Source organism: Elaeis guineensis, chromosome 8 (assembly GCF_000442705.2).
Source record: "Elaeis guineensis isolate ETL-2024a chromosome 8, EG11, whole genome shotgun sequence".
NCBI lineage: Eukaryota > Viridiplantae > Streptophyta > Magnoliopsida > Arecales > Arecaceae > Elaeis > Elaeis guineensis.
In genome coordinates, this window is record NC_026000.2 from 126384893 (window position 1) to 126404332 (window position 19440).

The 19440-nt window shown below is 38.9% G+C and overlaps 1 protein-coding gene and 2 pseudogenes across 1 annotated transcript; 1 reads left to right on the plus strand and 2 right to left on the minus strand.

Annotated features, from left to right (window-relative positions):
- Positions 1 to 258: 258 nt before the first annotated feature.
- LOC105049692 (mitochondrial import receptor subunit TOM20) lies at positions 259 to 6450 on the minus strand. The gene is made up of 6 exons (XM_010929434.4): positions 6194 to 6450; positions 5823 to 5901; positions 5442 to 5611; positions 5310 to 5357; positions 3586 to 3684; positions 259 to 696 (listed from the first exon to the last, which is right to left on the minus strand). Exons 1-6 carry the CDS (start codon positions 6290 to 6292, stop codon positions 574 to 576), a joined length of 618 nt encoding a protein of 205 aa, XP_010927736.1. The 5' UTR covers positions 6293 to 6450; the 3' UTR covers positions 259 to 573.
- Positions 6451 to 10267: 3817 nt separating this feature from the next.
- Positions 10268 to 10867, plus strand: LOC140851231 (phenylalanine ammonia-lyase-like; annotated as a pseudogene).
- Positions 10868 to 10991: 124 nt separating this feature from the next.
- On the minus strand, positions 10992 to 12216 carry LOC109506164 (DELLA protein SLN1-like; annotated as a pseudogene).
- Positions 12217 to 19440: the final 7224 nt, after the last annotated feature.

Genomic DNA, 19440 nt, shown 5'->3' on the forward strand with positions numbered 1-19440 from the left:
CGACACAGAAGCACAAACGTCCCAAGTCACAACCGTCCTAGTTCACCTGCCAGTTGAATCTGTGAACCAACATAGTAGCAAATGAAGAACGTGACTGGCTCATGCGTCACTCTCATCAGAGAAGAATGTGCTAACGATAAAAAAAACTGCTATAATAAAAGAAACCCCATTTTGATGTAAAAAAAAAAAAAAGGATTCCGGTAATTCAGGGTCTGGTACAACTCTATAGCCTCTCGTGCCAGACTACTTAGATTGAGCTAAATAGAAAAAGCAAAGATCATTATTGCAAATAAAACAACCTTGTTAAACTTGCCAAAGGTGACAAAGGCTGCTTTGCGTCAAAACAAAATTAAAGGACATTTGGAATTTTTAAAACATGCATAACAAGGTATATGATGACTGGCTCAAGAAAGAATAGAACTGTCACAACGTGATTTAAGCAGCAATAAGTATAGGCTATTTCTCCGCCTTGACAACTTGCCATTTTCTTGGACATAGGAACCTCAAAGTCCAAGCATTAAAAAGCTGTAAGCTTCCATTGGAGGAGTGAACTATAAAGAAATGGCCTTTCACCTAGGAGGAAGAGGGAGGGGTATGGGATTTGGCCATCCCTACCCAGGCTACAATGCCAACTGCCAGGATAACCCACCCAAGTATGTCATACTTGAGGTCACTGCTTTTCTTTTTCTTGGCCACCTGAAATACAAATATAAGACTGTTGAAGACAACGTACAGAAAACACAGACCAGAAATAAACTAGGACACGAGGGCATCATCAAAGAACTACGACACTTTAGAATGCCAACATGAACGGTAGCTATCACATATATTAAATAATTTGTAAGTGATAAGCATTGTTTACATAAGGATGCCAATTCAAGAAATGACTAGTTCTTAACAATTACAAGAGAATAAACTATAAATGTTATATATTCACACAAAACGCAAACCCTTCTTTTTTTCCCTTGAACAGGTTCATTAGAGAAATATCAACTCAAATGCTAAATGTCCATCGCAGCCAGAGCTTAGGTGAGGCCATGTTGGTAATTAGAGCCTATTAAATGTGGCAAAAATAAACAACATGGAGGACAATAAAACATACAACAGAGGAGAGAGAAACAAGAAAGCAAATTTGACAAACATGCAGCTTATGACAATCCAAATGTATGAGTTGAAAATAAACAATCAGTTAAGAATTAGTGTAAATGCAGAACTTGGAACTTAACCTTTATAATAAAATATTTCAACTAATACCAACCTGTCTGGGCTGCACAGGTCCTAGATAAGCCACTAAGGCACCCATTGGGCAATAAATCTGCATATGATGGCAAGGTTGTTAACCTGAGCACAGGTGGTTAAGCAGATAGCTCATGTTGCCACCTTTTAGCAATAGTGTGATTATGCAAAAAGTATCTCTTCCAATCTATGTGGAGTATATATGTATTGTGTTACCTATGATGCCAAGCAATCATGAAATAATAGAAAACTAACCTTTCGGAAGCTAAATGTTGAACCCAGCATGTGAACGGATTCATGAATTTACATGATCTAAACCAAGGTTTTTAAAAACCATAGGACGGGACTGTCCTGAGTTTCAAATGCCCCACACCTCAATGCCCAGGACAGTGGACTTCCTACCCCATCCTAATCCATTTCCCGACTTGTCCTATCTTGACACTCAGGATGGAGTTCCATCGGGACTCAGAACAATGGGCTTCCCCACTGTTCAGCTAATACTTGGAACGTTGATTTGAATAAAAATTACATGACTTTTATAACAAGTATAGTTGATCTTTCAATTTCCTCACAGTAAATTCACTTTCGAGAAATATCCAAGTAAAAGATTAAAACGAGCTGGTTGGTTCATATTAAACAAAATATATATTGCATTGGTTTTTACTCATTTGAAACAGGGATCAGCTCTGGTTCAAAAGAAACAACATGCAATTCAATAGACTTGACTCATTCATATTTGTTCCAGCCACAATTATAATACTTCAACATATGCCGAAGCAAGCATTCTAAAGTTCAGTTTAACCAATTTAAAATACTGAAATTAAAACTTTCAAACAAATTTCACACCATAAGGTATAAACCAGTCAAGCTTCCCATGCAGCAACTTAACCTAGCTTCTCTATCCAATGCTTGCTGGCCTTCACCTCACCTTCTCCAGGCCATGACACTATAAACTTAACAATTACCATGCTGAAAATACATCTAAACCATTTCAACACCTTAATTGATATATTGCAGTTAAAACAACATATTACTGAAAAACCTTAATTACAAGCCAGCCTCTTCAACTGTCCTACCTTCCCCATCCTAACATCCAATGGCCTACAGGCCTTTAGGTTGTGCCAATCTTTTACAGAGCAATTGTCACCCTCTCCACCAAGAAAAGCATTCTCACAGAATTTGCATCCCTTTACTTTTTCAATTTTGCCATCAATCCCTCAACAGAATGTACATATATAACATAGATAAGCAAGCCCTGAAGTATGTTATACATGCATGTGCATGTGTTTCTCAGCAGAACCCTATGAGAACAAACGATAACTTTTAGGATTGAGATTTTCCTATAGAGACAGAAGGATCCAAATATATTGTCTAGCTGCAACCATGCTTATCATTCAACCATTTTACTTTTAGCTATTAACTTTGTCAATGAGTTGCTTCTAACAAAAAAATATCAACTATTATAATGCCAACTCCTTGATGATGCACTATGAAAGCCTCCACTCTGCAAACATCTATAATACCCATATATTAATTAACACCCCCTTTTAGTTGGTTCTTTAAGGAAGGGAAGCAAGAGAAATGACCAGCCAGAAGTAGAAGTGCATTCATCATGTAAATGATAAAGGGGATCACAGAATCCGTCTTCCTGTCACAAGCATCTCAAGTTCCCAGCAACAAAACCAATATACAAAATTCAGTCCCAGCATGTGACATTGTATATTTTTTTCTTTACTGGGACTACAGCATTGCACATTGCAGTCTAGAAGTTTTACTTTGAGGAAATAAACATATTTACTTCACCAATGAAGTTAAATACAAAGAGATTTACAAACTAGACAAACTAAGATCAAGCAACTCAAAGTAGCCTGCATTGATTAAAAAAGGTGGGATTTGCAAGCTTAGAAATAGAAAAAAGAAAATTTACAATATTATTGTATTTTTTAAGTGCTTATCACTGATGAAAAGAAACAAAAGAAAATTAATACACATAACATATTAAGATCCCACATGTGTTGATAGAAGATTACTCTAAATTTACAGGAAAGATAGATTTGGGTAGTCACTAATTTTGAACTAAAGCTCACAGACAATTTATTACAGAAAAACATATTCCATTAAGAGTTGGCAAAGAAATTCCATGAACTGTGAACTAAGGTTAAAAAATGCAGCTTGGAAGTAGTGGATGATTATTAATTGATCAACCAAGGCAAACGGTATGGTAATGGATGAGCACAAGAAAAAAATGTATACTTTCACATGTTTATTTAAGGCCCATGGAAAATATTGAACCTTATATATTGCAAGTCATACCAACTACCTCTGACAACAAGAGTACAAAAACATTACCTTCGCATTTGAAGTAGAGGATGCTCCTGTAGAGGACACTCCTGCAGATGTCTGTTGACTAGCTAACTGCCTTTGAATCTCTAAATGCAGCTCAGGTGCCTGAGGAAAATACGTATATTATACGTTTGAAATTACATTGACACAGGATAGCTGCACAAATAAGGCATGTTATCACTAAATGCTTAAAACTCTCCAATTTCAGAGCTGCCATCTAAGCAAGACCATTGCTGTAAGAAGGGGGTTATTAGTTAAATTGCAGTACCTGCAATGCACCACATCAGAAACTCAGAAAACCATACAGAGATAGATTGACACATACGAAGTCAAGAGAAAACACCGAGTACTGCATTGCCAGTCAGAGATCTAGAACAAAATAAAATGGAAAGAATCAAAAACACTCCAATGCTTGTAAAAATAAAATGCATGACATTGCAGAGAACCTTGGCATTTGTCAAGCTGGGCCAGATTCACGCCAGGTCACAACCCAGCATCAAGAAAAATAGGTCTGACCAGAGCCTGTCCCACCCAACTTCAGTCCTGAAATCTGGAACCCAAAAGCAAGCCATAAGGCCTGGACCTCAGCTGACAAACCCTGCCACATCCCCTTGCTCCTCACTTCCATCCCCTGTTCCTTCCTTTTATCTTGCCCTCCTATTCCACCTCGATCTGTCCAAGCCCATCAATCCTGTGCCAAATCATAGTTTCAGCTCTCTCCTCTCTCTAAGATTCCCCAGTATGATGAATATCATGCTGAAGACTCCTCAAAACTTAACCCTCGCTCCATCTTGGATCATACAGAATTAGCAGAATACAGAAGTAAGAGGACAGCTAAGGAAGTGTGGAGAAGTAGAGAAAGGGGGAAGAAGGTTAGGGCACCGTTGAACAGCAATCAAAGGGTCAATGACTTGGCGAGTCAGTGCTTGTTGATGCCGGATGGAATGAAGGAGGTGGAGAAAGGAAAAGGAAAGTAAACATAGAGGGTTTCAGCTAATTTAGGAGTGGGAGTGGAATAGAAGTCAGGGTTTAGAACCACAATTACAAAAAATATGACTTAGAATATATTATATAACAACATTGTGCATCCTGTCAGGTCAGAATGGCTTATTTTGATCAAATCCGAGCCTGATTGAATCCCCGACAGACTTTAAAAAGCTGGGTCTGGCTTGGCCTTTCCAACCTGAATCATCTACCCAGGATGGCACAAAACCAGCCTGGCAGGCCAAGGCTAAATATGCCCAATCCTAAAAGGGAGACATCAAGAAAAGTTGGAATTAAAGACAATTTTCTGGGATGACTAATCAACCATTCATCATCTAGGTTCTTGCATTTTCATGATTATTTTCCACTTTCAAAAAATTATTGGCATAAAATCTGATTTTAGTGTATTTCTTTATTGCAATGCTTGGTTTACCCTTTAAATATTCAGCGATTACACCTCATCTTCCAGGATAAACTGATAAAAGTAATTTAAGCCAGAATCTCTAACAAATGCATTCAAAACTATTCCTTTTGCTAATGCATAGGAATAAATGTCCATGCTATTAGAACCACAGAAACATAAAATAAATAATCTTTCAATAATAGCAAAACTTCTGATGTTAGTGTCTTAAACATGGCCAACAAAATAGAAGCAGCAACTAGCAGCCAAAATATGATCCTCCAAAAACCAACTGACATGTGCATAATAAAATGGAGTTGGCCATACATAAACGGACACAACATACCTTTGCAGATAAATCCAAAGACTTGAGATATAGCTCATTTTCAGGATCCTACAAGAAACCCAAACATCATTTCCTCCAAATAACAGATAACAATTAGAAAGTTTTTTACAATTATCAATTCAACTCAAATACCTCCTCCACTGCCTGCTCGAAACATTTCTTCGCCTTTTCAAAATAAACCTTTGCTTGCTCGTGATCAGGAGTGTAGAATGCATGAGAAGTGTGGGCATTTCCTAAGCACCAGAGTGTCTCATGCTTTCTTGGATTAACCTCCAAGGCTTCCTCCAGTCTCGATACACCATCTATAAGATTTATACACAAATAATAATAATAATAACAACAACAACAACAACAATAAATAAAAAATTAAAAACTACAAAGAGAAACAAATAGATTGTGCTACCTCCACATTAACAAGATGAAGCTCCGGTGCATCAAATAAATAGATATTTGCATCCTAACAATAAAATTTCCACACACACCCAGAAGATTTATAAGAAAATAACACAGTACCTTTTACCATTTTTATACAGTCATCTCCAGTTTGAAATTGTGATAGCTCGAGAAGCGCGCCTCCCCACCGTGTTAGATTCTTCAAAAAAAAGGGGAACAAGAAAAGAAAAGCAAAAATTATGTCATCCGAGTATTCCCAGATTATAGTTTCAAGACCAAATAACCACCTAGAAATACCAAAACAAACGGGAAAAAAAGAATAACGAAATCTATTGGGGCTTAATCTATCCAGTAGTAGTTCTCACATCGCCGACATAGCCGAAGGATCTATTCCACAAAAAAATAAAATAAAATAAAATAACACCGAGGGATCTATTCCCCAAAAAAACGAAAAAAAATATGGAAACGGAAAGAGGGAGGCGAGAGCTCACGTCGGCATCGAGGGGGTTTTTGGCGTAGGCGGCCTCGGCGGAATTGCGAGCATGCTCGAAAAAGACAAGCCGATCCAAATCGTCCTGCGGCATCTCCATCGCTTCAAGCGATCCAAGACAAGGCCAGAATAAATCAAAGTAGCCCCTCTGATCTCCCACGCTTGGGAGAGGTCTAGGGCTTTTGGAAGAAGGAGAAAGGAAGAGAGAAGGAGAGGGGATTTTGTACTTGGGGCGAACGTGGCGCCAGTTGCGGGACGTGGGGAAAAAAGCCTTGGATTCGGACGCAATCGGAGGCTTCCCCTTATCTCACCGTTCACAAGGGTGGAGATTGTTTTAAAATTTTATTCCTCCGGGAGGTGTGATTGTGCACTCGTGCCGAGCGAGAAGCTCAACCTCAATTCGACCCAAAATGTCTTTCCATAAAATCGGCTTGAGATTGATGATATCTTCAGCTGGATCAAGGGATAGAGATGCACATAGCAGAGCTACAATTGAGAAAGGGTCAAGAGGAACTCTGGAAGCCTAAGTTAAGCGAACTTCATCGTATGCTCTCGATGCACTATTTCTTGTTGAGACGGCAAAAGATGCTTTGAAGGCAGAAATCTAGAATTCAGTGGATCAAAAAAGATGATCGAAATATCAGATTCTTTCACTAATCTAATATACTCTTGAGGTCTGCCAAATACATCAGACAGCTGAAGAAGAGCGTTGATAAAATTGTGGATGATGGTAAAGAGATCAAGAGACAGATCTTCCAATTCGTCAAGTTCCGTTGGATGATGCTGTTAAGCGAGGACACTGCCTTTTAGGAGGCCCAGCTTGTGACATGTATCTTTGATCAGAAAAATGAAACCCTGACTCAATCGATGTCTATCAAGAAAGTGCACGGGGCTGTCTAATCTCTCGAAGAGGATGAGGCTCTGAGGTCGGACGAGTTTTCCCTCTCTTCTTCCATTAACATTGGCCTATTATTAGAGGGGAGGTAGTGCAGATGGTTTTTGAGTTCAAAGGCCTTTTGGAGAAGTAAAAGAAGACGCTAATCATCCTCATCTCAAAGCATCCTAATGTATCCACTCTGGGGCACTTCAGACCAATTAGTCTCTATATTACTCTCTATAAGGTATGTGTCAGGATCTTGGTTGGATGGCTGAAGCTGATTGTGCCTCACTTGATCAGTCCAGAACAAGATACTTTTGTTGGCGATCGCTGCATCACCAGTAATATCTTGCTTGTCCGGGAGTTTATACATGATCTTCAACGAGCACCAGCTCGCTAAAGCCTTAGAGCGATCAAGTTGGACATGGAATGAATATATGACCGGATGAATTGGCACTTTCTTCGACGGACATTACGGGAGCTCGGCTTCCAAAAGAGGTAGACCAATTGGATCATGGACTATATGGAGACCCTGAGTTTTGCTATTCTAATTAATGGTGTTTCAACGGAGTTCTTTCACTCGGCAGTCAAGCTTCAACAAGATTGTCCTCTCTCACCTTAGTTGTTTATTTTGTATGTTGATGCTCTGTCTTGGACGTTGAGGGCGACGGTTCAGGAGTCGGAGCTATAGCCCTAACGGCCCACCTCTGATGCTCAGCTGCTTTTGTACCTTTTTTTGTAGATGACTGTCTCTTCATTGGTCGGGTCTTGGTCTAGAACATGAAGTGCTTTGCATCCATTATTGAGGCTTATTGTCGGACCTCTAGCCAGCTTGTGAATCTACAGAAGTCCGCAGTCATCTTCAGCCCCAAGATGAAGCAAACGATTCGAGAAAGGTTGGAGATCCAGGAGTAGATTGGGGCCTTGACCTATCTGAAAGTTCCCATCATGGGGTGACATCTTCAGAGGGCCAACTGCAGGCCCATGGAGCAGTGGTACCAAGATTGCCTTAAGGGTTGGCAATTCAACGCCCTCTCCATAACGGACAAGACAACTCTTGTGAGATCGATGCTGAGCTCCATCTTAGTGTAGCTCTCAGTGAACATGATTATACTGAGCTTCTATCTTAGATGGTTGGAGCAGTGGTTTTGAAACTTCCTGTTGGGCTCAGGGCCTGACAGCCGGGGGATCTACTTGCTATCTTGGGAGGTAGTCTGCCAGCCTGTGAGGGACGAAGGCCTTGAGATTCAGTCTTTGTAGGTTAGGAGAGAGGCCATGATCGCTAAGCATTCTACTAGATTTCTTATCTAGTCGGCTATGGAGCAGGATGATGAGGCCATGGGATGGGGCATGGAGTCAGGGATCCCAAATCTAGGCTACCACAGTTGCTCCTTCATTTGGAAGGAGATTTATGCTCGCAAGCCAGCAGTACTGGTCTAGATCAAATGGTTCATTGGATATGAGATTTCGATGGATATGATCCAGAAGGCCTGGATTTCCAACCTGACTCTTTTCCACTAGCTAACCTACATCAACAGTGTGGTGGATGACCATCTGTGGGTCTGCGACTTGCTCACTGTTGATGGTAGAGGTTGGAGAGCTTAGGATATCATCTGATTTTTTTGATGGTCCGCTTGCTGATTGGATCCTCGTCACTCCAATTTTAGTTCATCACAGCCAAAATTTGAGGGTATGGGGCCGCTCGTGTTGCCCTAAGATTTCCATAAGGGATCTGTCTGAGATGTATAGGCCGATGATGGGCAGAAGGATCGAGGCTGCTTAGATTTGGAGAGCGATTGCCCACTACAAAGTGAGGCTCTTTCTCTAGAAGCTTGCATGGAACCGGCTTCTAACGTGCATACTTCTTGGAAACAGAGGCATGAACTTTCAGTTTCTTATCCAATCTATAGGATGGAGGACGAGACGACAAAGCACGCCATTCCACATTATCTGAGGACGAGGCTGATTTGGAGGAGGATGGGTGGGCAACCTTGGGAGGTGAATAATGGCCTTTGGCTGGAGTCCTTCCTAAGTGCGATCCATCAGAGTATAACTAAGGGGATGATCTCTACCTAGGAGGCAGGATAGCTTATGTCACCTACCAGATCTGGCTTTCCAAGAATAACTTGATCTTTAAAGGCGAGGTGGTGCCTGCATAACGGGTGCTGTAGAGAGTCATTTGCTTCACTGCAGAGTATAGCCATTTCGAGACTGCTGGCCCACTACTTGACACCCTCGATTCTTGAGAGATCCAAAGGGTTATTTTTATGTTCTGGAAGCCCCCTTCTTCAGGATTTGTCAAGGTAAATTTTGATGGCAAAGTCAGGGATGGTAGGGATAATGCGACTTTGTCATCTGAGACTCAGATGCTAGGTTACTGGCGGTAGGAGGCTCTTATCTTTTTGAGCCTTCTATCTCGAGAACAGATCTTCATGCCGCTTGGATGAGCAGTATCTATGCCAGACAGGAGCTACGGATGGAGAGAATTTTTATTGAGGATGATTCTACCATCATTATTGATTGGATCTGGGATAACGCGAAGAAGCTGAAGACCCATCCACTTCTTTACGACAACTAGACTGCTATTCATCTTTCAGTTATGATGTCAGTCTGGCTTGTTTATCGAGAGACTATAGTGTGGCAGATTGAGATGCTTCTTATATGGTGGAGCACTTTGAAGATTAGATCTGGATATAGGGCGAGATTTGCCTACTAGCCTTGTGGGATCTTTTGTACTTTGACTTTTTGGACTGCTCTCATACTAGAGTAGTGTGACAGCCCGCATATACAAAAAAAAATTGATTCAAGATCCATTATGTTTTAATATTCTAAACTCAAATTCAGCTCGATAAATAATATTGAATATCGACTCAACTCAAATATTAATTGAGTCATATTTGAGTTTAGTTCTAATTTGAATTCAAATTTTTGCCTACTAAAATTATATTGAGATAAATTACAAAATCTCCCTGAGATTTGCATTATTATAATTACATGTATTAGTTTCCAAAACCTACATCTACACCTTTGAAATATAACGGTGTTAATAAAAAATATGAAATGACCAAATTGCCATCCATCATAAATCAGTTAAAAGAATCTAGAGAGGTGGGATGTAAGGGATGGGGTCCCGGCGAGCCTTGAGCGATAGAGAGAGAGGGAGATCAATTTGGTGAACGAGAACCCACTGATTGATGGATGAATGACAACCCACTGATCAATGTCTCTAAAAGCAAGGCTCTCCACGGTGGCAACTTTCGGGAGACACCCGTAGGTGTTTCCATGGACAACACTAGGTTGGCGATCGCCACCATTGGGAAGCTCACATTTGTGTAGTTCTCTGAGCTTGTGATTGACTTCTACAGCAATGGGCTGCCTTCCATTCTCTCCAATGGATGGAACCCAAGCCTAGATTTTGGATTCAAAGGTGCCGAGATAGTGATGGCGGCCTACTACTTGGAGCTCTAATTCCTCAAGAACCCCATCATGAACCACATCCAAAGTGCCGAGCAGCACAACCAAAATGTCAACTCCTTGGGATTGATCTCGGTGAGGAAGACGACGGAGGCTATAGAGATCCAGAAGCTCATGTCTTCCACCTACTTGGTCCAACTCTGCCAAGCCATCGATCTAAGGCATCTAGAGGAGAATCTGAAGAGTGCTGTCAAGAACATAGTGACCCAAGTCTCCAAGAGAGTTCTTACCATGGGAGCTGATGGGGAGCTTCATCCCTCTAGGTTCTACAGCACCATCAATCACCCTAGACCTATGGACCCACCTGGGGTCAATGAAAAATAGAGAGATAGAGAGAGAGAGTGAAACAGTATCATTAGATGGCTAAGCTTGCTGCCTTTTGGTCGAGACAATCAATAAGTCAGTAGGCGACAGTGATGGAGAGGGTGTTGCTGGTGCCAGTGACATGTCAGGCAGAGGTGGCAATTAGCGGGCACGTGTGCCACCTGAGGGTGAAACATCCCTCTTTTTCTTCGGTGCGATAGCCATTGCCGCCCAGAAAGAGGGCGAGGAGTATGCTGAATTGCTCGAACGCATTGGAGCCAAGGTGGATCGGCTCAAACACAGCCCAGGTCATTCATCCATGCCACTGGCCCAATGTCTCATACCACTTTGTCCGCTTTATGCCCTCACAGGGCACCATGTTGTAGATCTTACGATCAAGATACACTTTCGACATCATCAAATCTTTCTATCCTATGCTGGTGCCAATGGCCGCCTCTACTGCCTAATAATTTCTCCTGCGGCAATGGTGCCACCACCCTCCAAAGAGTTGAACATGGTCGAGTACTAGTGCAATGCCTCTATGAACCACTCCAAGAATGAGCCAGCATTATAGTTCACCTCCTACTCGTCCACCATAACAAACCTCGGCCGAACTGCCCGGATCGTGCCTAGAACCTTCTCCAATGCCCCTGGTCGAGCAAGAAGCTGGTGGAGCTCGAGCACTAAGTTCACCGCCACCACTTCCGGCTCCTCATCAACACCAGCATTGCTGTTGCCATTATCACTAGCCTCTGTCTCGAACATGCAAGTTTCGAGGTCAATGAGGTTGATGGAGACATAGCCACGATACTAAAAATTGATATGGATGGCATCCACAAGCTAGGCAAGCCTCCAACCGACCTATTGGAGGTTATCGGTGTTGTTGGTCTGGGGAGGGCCAATGCCAGTTAACCAGAGCGATGGTGGGCTACATGGGCAAAGGGAAAGGGCTTGCTTTAGTGCCGACTATTGCATTCCTTGCTTCATATTGAAGTCAATGATGTAGATGCAACGATAGCTGGTGAAGGCCTTAAGAATGGCTTGGTTGGCGGTGAAGTAGGTGAACTTGAGGTAGAGGCAGCTGTCATAGAAGTGCATCTCAAGAATGTCGGAGAAGGCGGAGTCGAGGGAGCAATCCTGTTGGGGGTGGACTTGGTAGTTCCGATAGAGATGACAAGTCAGTAACAAGGCAAAGCCGATTTTCAATGGGAGAGATGAACCTGCAAGGCAGCTCGAGATGACGTCTTTGGTGCACAGAAAATTCTGCAATGAGAACTACACCAGAGTAAGAGAACAATGGAGGTAGAGAAGACCGGAGGAGAGGAGGGTTTTTATTTTGCTTATCCTTTATTAAGGACCATTTCAGCCATTTCAAAAAAAAATTATTACATGGCACTTGAGTCCCAATTTGGATTAACTGACTACCTAACTATTTGGGTTAAACTGTAGGATTAAACTAAACATAAAGGGTGTAGGTATAGGTTTTATCTTATAATTTCTCTATCTATGATACTACTACCTGGATATTGGATATCGAAAGTTCAATTTATATCTATAATTTATTGCAGAAACTTCAAGTTAGTAGAGAATTTGAAAAGCTAAAGCGAACAATTTCTGAATGTTAGAGATGGAAGAGCTGTTCCAGTTCTAGCGATAGAAAAAGTTCAGCTTACTTTCAATTCAAATACCATTGTTTTAGATGACTGTCATTATTGTCCATCTTTTTTTATAAATATTATTTCATAAGCTTTTTAGCCAAGGATGGTTATAATTTTTTTATTAAGAAAAATTATCATGATATCATTATGAATGGTGTCACAATTATGCATAGAAAATTGAAATATGGCATTTACACATTATCACAATCTATTAGTGTAATATACACATCGAACAAACATCCTAAAATAGATAATGTCATGGATATCTATCTTTGGCATTGTAGGATCGGTCATATAAATAAGAATAGGATAAATAGGTTAACTAAAGAAAAAAATTTTAATATCAATGATTGTGAATCATTACCGATCTGTGAGTCTTATCTTCTCAAAAAGATGATCAAATCATCTTTTACTGAAAAGGATGAATCAGCCAGTGATGTTCTAAATCTAGTACATAGTGATGTATGTGGACTTATGAATATAGACACCAGAGAAGAATATTACTATTTCATTACATTTACTGATGATCTATCTAGGTATAGATACATCTACCTTATGAAGCACAAGTCCGAATCATTTAAAATATTCAAACGATTCCGTAATGAGATAAAAAAATAAACTAAAAAGAGTATTAAAACTCTTTGATCTGATCGAGGAGGTGAATACCTTTTTAATGAGTTTTTGATATATCTAGGAGAAAATGAGATTCTCTCACAATGGACCCCTCTTGAGACCCCATAATATAACAGAATATCTGAAAGGAGGAATCGAACTCTGTTAGACATAGTTCGATCTATGATAAGATTTGCGAGTGCCGATCTCTTTTTGGGATTATGCTCTTGAGACTGCTTGTCAAATTTTGAACAGAATTCCATGCAAATCAATCGTAAAAACACCATATAAAATATGGACTGGATGTAGGCCAATTCTCTCTTACCTTAGGGTTTGGAGGTGTCCGATTTATGTCAAACATTTGCAGACCGACAAGCTTGGATCATGATCCGATAAGTATTATTTTATAAGATACCCAAAAGAAATTAAAAGATATTATTTCTACCTTGCTGAAGAATAAAAGTTGTTCGTCAGTAATAAGACAGTCTTTTTAGAAAAAAAAAATTAGTGAAGGAACTGATTAAATTTGATGAAGTTTGATAGGCAGAAAACCAACACAGACCAATAAAAATATAGAATCAAATTTAATTAGATCAAATCTAGAGCCTATTGTTGAGACACCTTTAAGGAGATCCGATAGAATACCGCATCAGCCGGATAGATACTACGATTTCTTAATCCAGGATGATGATCCTATTAAACTCTATGAGAACAATGAAGATCCGATCACCTACATAGATGCCATGTAAGGGTTCGATTCTAAGAAATGGCTTGAGGCCATGAAATTCAAGATGGAGTCCATGAAGATTAATAGTGTATGAACAGTTGTTGATCCATCTGAAGAGATTAAATCCATAGGATGTAAATAGATATTTAAAAAAAAAGAGGTACAGATGAAAAGATGGAGACCTATAAATCCCGTTTGGTTGCTAAGAGATATCGTCAACATTATGGCATTGATTATGATGAGATATTTTTTTCTGTGGCAATGCTCAAGTCCATCTAGATTATGCTTTCGATAGCGGTACATTTTGATTATAAGATCTGACAAATGGATGTCAAAATTGCTTTTCTCAATGAAAAGCTGGAAGAAGAGGTATATATGATACAACCTAAAGGATTCTGATAAACACTTAATTTAAGTCATTTAAAGTAAAAAAATATATTTAATTTATTTTATTTATTAAGAATTTGATGCTTCTTTTTATGTTTTACAGAAAAAGTGATCGTCGATACAAAGAGTCCGATTCGTAGATCAAAAAGACTCAAGTTTGAAAAAAATTGGACTTAAAATAAAATTAAAATAAAAGAAGGATGCATATGGTATTATAGAAAATGAAGATACTATGCAAAGAATCTAAAAAAGATATTGGCGTTTTAAAACAAAAATTTTTTTTTGGTAATCAAAAAGAAACAAAAGCTTCCTGGGCGCACGGGCGAGCGTGTGAGCACGTGGGCGCGCAAGTGGGTGCAGACACAGGCGCGGCATTGCGAGCGGGCATGCACAGACGCGGCATCGCGGGGGCGCGGGTGCGGGCGCACGGCAGGCGGACGCGAACGAACAGATGCTCATTAAAGAAAAAAAATAATAATATTTTGAAATATTTTAAGAGGAAAGATTTGTATTTTCTTTATCTGTTTGTAATCTTTTAGTCCTTAGCATTTTTTTTAGTCCCACATCGGAAAATCATGTAAAACTCCTCCCTCCTAACATCTATAAAAAGGTTTTTGTACTTCCATTGGAGGGAGAGCCCAGAAATTCTTATAGAGCCTTGCATAGAGGAATAGAAAGGGACTACTTCATGAGCAGCTAAGCTAGAGTCCCGAAAGTGGAGAAGAAATTTTGTAACGACATAGAGATGGTTTATTGTTCTAAACTTTCTTGTATTTCTTTATATGCAATAAAGATTATACTTTTTATTTAAATCATCATGAGTTCTTTATTTGCTCTCTTTCATATGCTTTTATTTATGCTTTCTTGTTAGATTAATATTAGGAACAACTTTTACTTTCCGGAGACGCGCGGTGATCTACGGATACGGAGCGTGCCGAAAAAAAAAGAGTTATTTACCTAGTACTTTTCAGAGACACACCGTGATCTACGGGTACGGGGTGTGCCGAGAAAAGATAGGTATTTTTTCTAAGATTAATCGCATCTAAAAAAGAGATACAACTCTGCTAGTGCAAAATTAATTCAAAACTCCCGAGATCTTTATTTTCTAATTACATCAATTTTAAGATAATTTATTTTCTAAATCAAAACAATACTTCTGTCTTTTAATCTCAACTTAGCCCAAGGTCCCTGAGGATACGATCTCGACTCATCCTACCTACGTAGTGAGTAGAGTTATTTTTGGTGCTATCAATGACTACGCATCAAATTTAATTTTGATATGAAAAACGCAGGTTCCAATAGGAGACTTCAACTAAATGAACTTGAAGAGCTACGCAATGAAGCGTATGAGAGTGCCAGAATTTGTAAGGCTCGAACTAAAACGTACCACGATAAATTCATTACACGAAAAATATTCGAGCCCAATCAAAAAGTTTGGCTCTTCAATTCTAGGTTGCGTCTGTTTCCTGGACAACTTCGCTCACGTTGGGACGGACCTTTCATTGTAACTCAAGTATTTCCTCATGGAGCTATAGAACTCAAAAATTCTAAACAGAAAAATACCTTTAAAGTGAACGATCAGCGATTGAAACCTTTCATAGATGGAATTAGTGATGGAGAATTAATTGAATCTGTTGATTTAGTGGATCCAATACCGCCATAATACTCAATTCAGTCTGGCTGAAGACGTAAAACTTAGCACTTGTTGGGAGGCAACCCAACGATTTCATATTTTTTTTTACTTTACTGCAGCTACAGAAATTTAGAACAAGAGCCTATTAATCAATGAAGCTATCTTCAACTTCCAAAGTAAAATTATCCCAGGTGCACTCTCTCCTTTTATTTTCTTTGCTTTCCTACTCCATTAAAGATAATGTAGATTAAGTTGGGGGGGGGAAGGAAATGAAAATTAATCAAATCCTCGAGTATGGTCAGAAATACAGTTTTGTGTATCCGAATTTTATTTTGATTAAGAGTCAATTTGGCATCCTAATCAATGAATGATTAATGGTCAAGAGAATTTTAGAGATACTGAGGAATAAATTATTAAGAAAATTCAATAAATGGTAGGGTTTGGACTAGATCAAATTTTAGGAGTGATTCTACAACCCTCTACTTACTGATCTCAATAAAGAATCTGCTTCATGAGAGATTGGGTGGAAAGGTCGAGGTATGCAAAAATTCTCCTTAAAATATACTTTTTATAAATTTAAAAAAAAAATATTGGTTTCCTACTGAGTAATCGGGCTCCTTCGCCTAAGTAAGTGTTGTGGTTCACGTAAAAAGGTAGGCAATGTTAAAAAAAATAGTGGATAATAAGGGGACTAATTTGCAAGAAGATAATAAATCCCTCTCACATTAAGTTAGAAGATTTAAAGAGTAAAGTGGGGAGTTGGTGAAAGAAAAGCTCTTAAAATTTTTTTAGTTAATACTCAGCCACTAATTGGGCCAAATTGATAATCCAATGAAGTATCTCTTTAATGGTCTGACCAGATATCATCTATCTTTTGGGATGCCTAACCTAACTTTTTATTCAAGATCGAGTCAGTACACAATGCTGATATATCTATTTTACTCGAAGATGAACAAAATTCAAGTTGGGGGGTATGATAAACACTTAATTTAAGTCATTTAAAGTAAAAAATTATATTTAATTTATTTTATTTATTAAAAATTTGATGCTTCTTTTTATGTTTTATAGGAAAAGTGATCGCCGATGCAAAGAGTCCGATTCGTAGATCAAAAAGACTCAAGTTTGAAGAAAATTGGACTTAAAATAAAATTAAAATAAAAGAAGGATGCATACAGTATTATAAAAAATGAAGATACTATGTAAGAAATCTAAAAAGGATATTGGCGTTATTTTAAAGAAACAAAAATTTCTTTTTGGTAATCAAAAAGAAACAAAAGCTTCCTGGGCGCGCGGGCGAGCGCGTGAGTGCATGGGCGCGCGAGTGGGTGCGGACACAGGCGCAGCATCGCGAGCGGGCGTGCACAGATGCGACATCACGGGGGCACGGGTGCGGGCACGCGGCAAGCAGACGCGAACGAACAGATGCTCATTAAAGAAAAAAAATTAATATTTAGAAATATTTTAAGAGGAAAGATTTGTATTTTCTTTATCTGTTTGTGATCTTTTAGTCCTTAGCATTTTTTTAGTCCCACATCGAAAAATCATGTAAAACTCCTCCCTCCTAACACCTATAAAAAGACTTTTGTACTTCCATTGGAGGGAGAGCCCAGAAATTCTTCTAGAGTCTTGCATAGAGGAATAGAAAGGGACTACTTCATGAGCAGCTAATCTAGCAGTCTCGGGAGTGGAGAAAAAATTTTATAACGACACAGAGATGGTTTATTGTTATAAACTTTTTTGTATTTCTTTATATGCAATAAAGATTATACTTTTTATTTAAATCATCATGAGTTCTTTATTTGCTCTCTTTCATATACTTTTATTTATGCTTTCTTGTTAGATTAATATTAAAAATAATTTTTACTTTCTGAAGATGCGCCGTGATCTACGGGTACGGAGTGTGCCAAGGAAAGAAGAGTTGTTTACCTAGTACTTTTCAGAGACACGTCGTAATCTACGGGTACGGGGTGTGCCGAGGAAAGATAGGTATTTTTCCTAAAGTTAATCGCATCTAAAAAAGAGATACAACTCTGCTAGTGCAAAATTAATTCAAAACTCCTGAGATCTTTATTTTTTAATTACATCAATTTTAAGATAATTTATTTTTTAAATCAAAACAATGCTTCTGTCTTTTAATCTCAACTTAGCCCAAGGTCCCTGAGGATACGATCTCGACTCATCCTACCTACATAGTGAGTAGAGTTATTTTTGGTACTATCAACGACTACGCATCAGATTCACATCCACAGATGAATCAAAAGTGTATAAGCTTCAGAGATCCATTTATGGATTGAAGCAGGCATCTTGGAGTTGGAACATGCATTTTGATAAAGTGATCAAAACGTATGGCTTCGTTAGGAATGGAGAAGAACCATGTATTTATAAATGGACTAATGGTTCTGTAGTCATTTTTCTTGTACTGTATGTGGATGACATACTATTAATAGGGAATGACATTCCTGCTTTACAAAGTGTAAAGCTTTGACTATCTTCACAGTTCTCTATGAAGAATTTGAGAGAAGCATCCTACATCCTAGAGATGAAGATCTATAGAGATAGATCTAAAAAGCTGCTTGGATTGTTTCAATCTATGTATATAGATATCATGCTGAAACGGTTCAGTATGAAGAATTCTAAAAAAACTATCTTTCGATAGGCCATGAAATTACTCTTTCTAAGAACGATTGTCCGATAACTCCTCAAGAGAGAAAGTGTATGAGTAGATTCCCATATGCTTCGATAGTGGGATCTATTATGTACGCCATGACATATATGAAGCCAACATGGCACACTCACTAGGAGTAGTGAGTAGGTACCAGTCTGATCTAGAAGAGAATCATTAGAAGGTTGTAAAGATAATCCTTAAGTATTTAAGAAATATTAAGGATCAATGACTTATCTATGGAGACACTGACTTGAAACTTGTGAGATATACTGATTCTAACTTTCAGTCCGATCATGATGATAGTAAGAACGTATCAGGTTATGTATTTATCCTAAATGGAGGAGCAATCTGTTGAAAAAATTTCAAGAAGCACACCGTAACTGACTTAACTTGCGAGGCGGAATATATTGTAGCATCCGATACTACAAAAGAAGCTATCTGATTGTGGAAGTTCATCAACGAGCTTGGAGTGGCATTCTCTCTTAATGGTCTTGTTCTGCTGTACTGCGACAGTACTGAAGCCATAACTCAAGCGAAAGAACCGAAGTCCCATCAGTGCACCAAGCATATTCTACGCTGCTACCATCTGATCCGAAAGATCGTAGATCGAGGTGACATCGAGCTTCAGAAGATCAACGAAAAGAAAAATTTGGCCGATCTATTTACTAAAGCCCTCAAAATTAAAAAGTTTGATGAACACAAATGGAAGACGGATATTAGATACTATACTGATTGACTTTAGTCCAAGTAGGAGTTGTTAGAAAATATATCATAAAGCCAATCATTTAACGATTATGTTCTTTATAATTTATATATAAATTATGAATTAATAAAAATTATTTGATATTTTTCATCGCAAGGTGAACATCTTCTTTATCTGAACTTATATGTTGTGATGAAGTCCTTAGAACT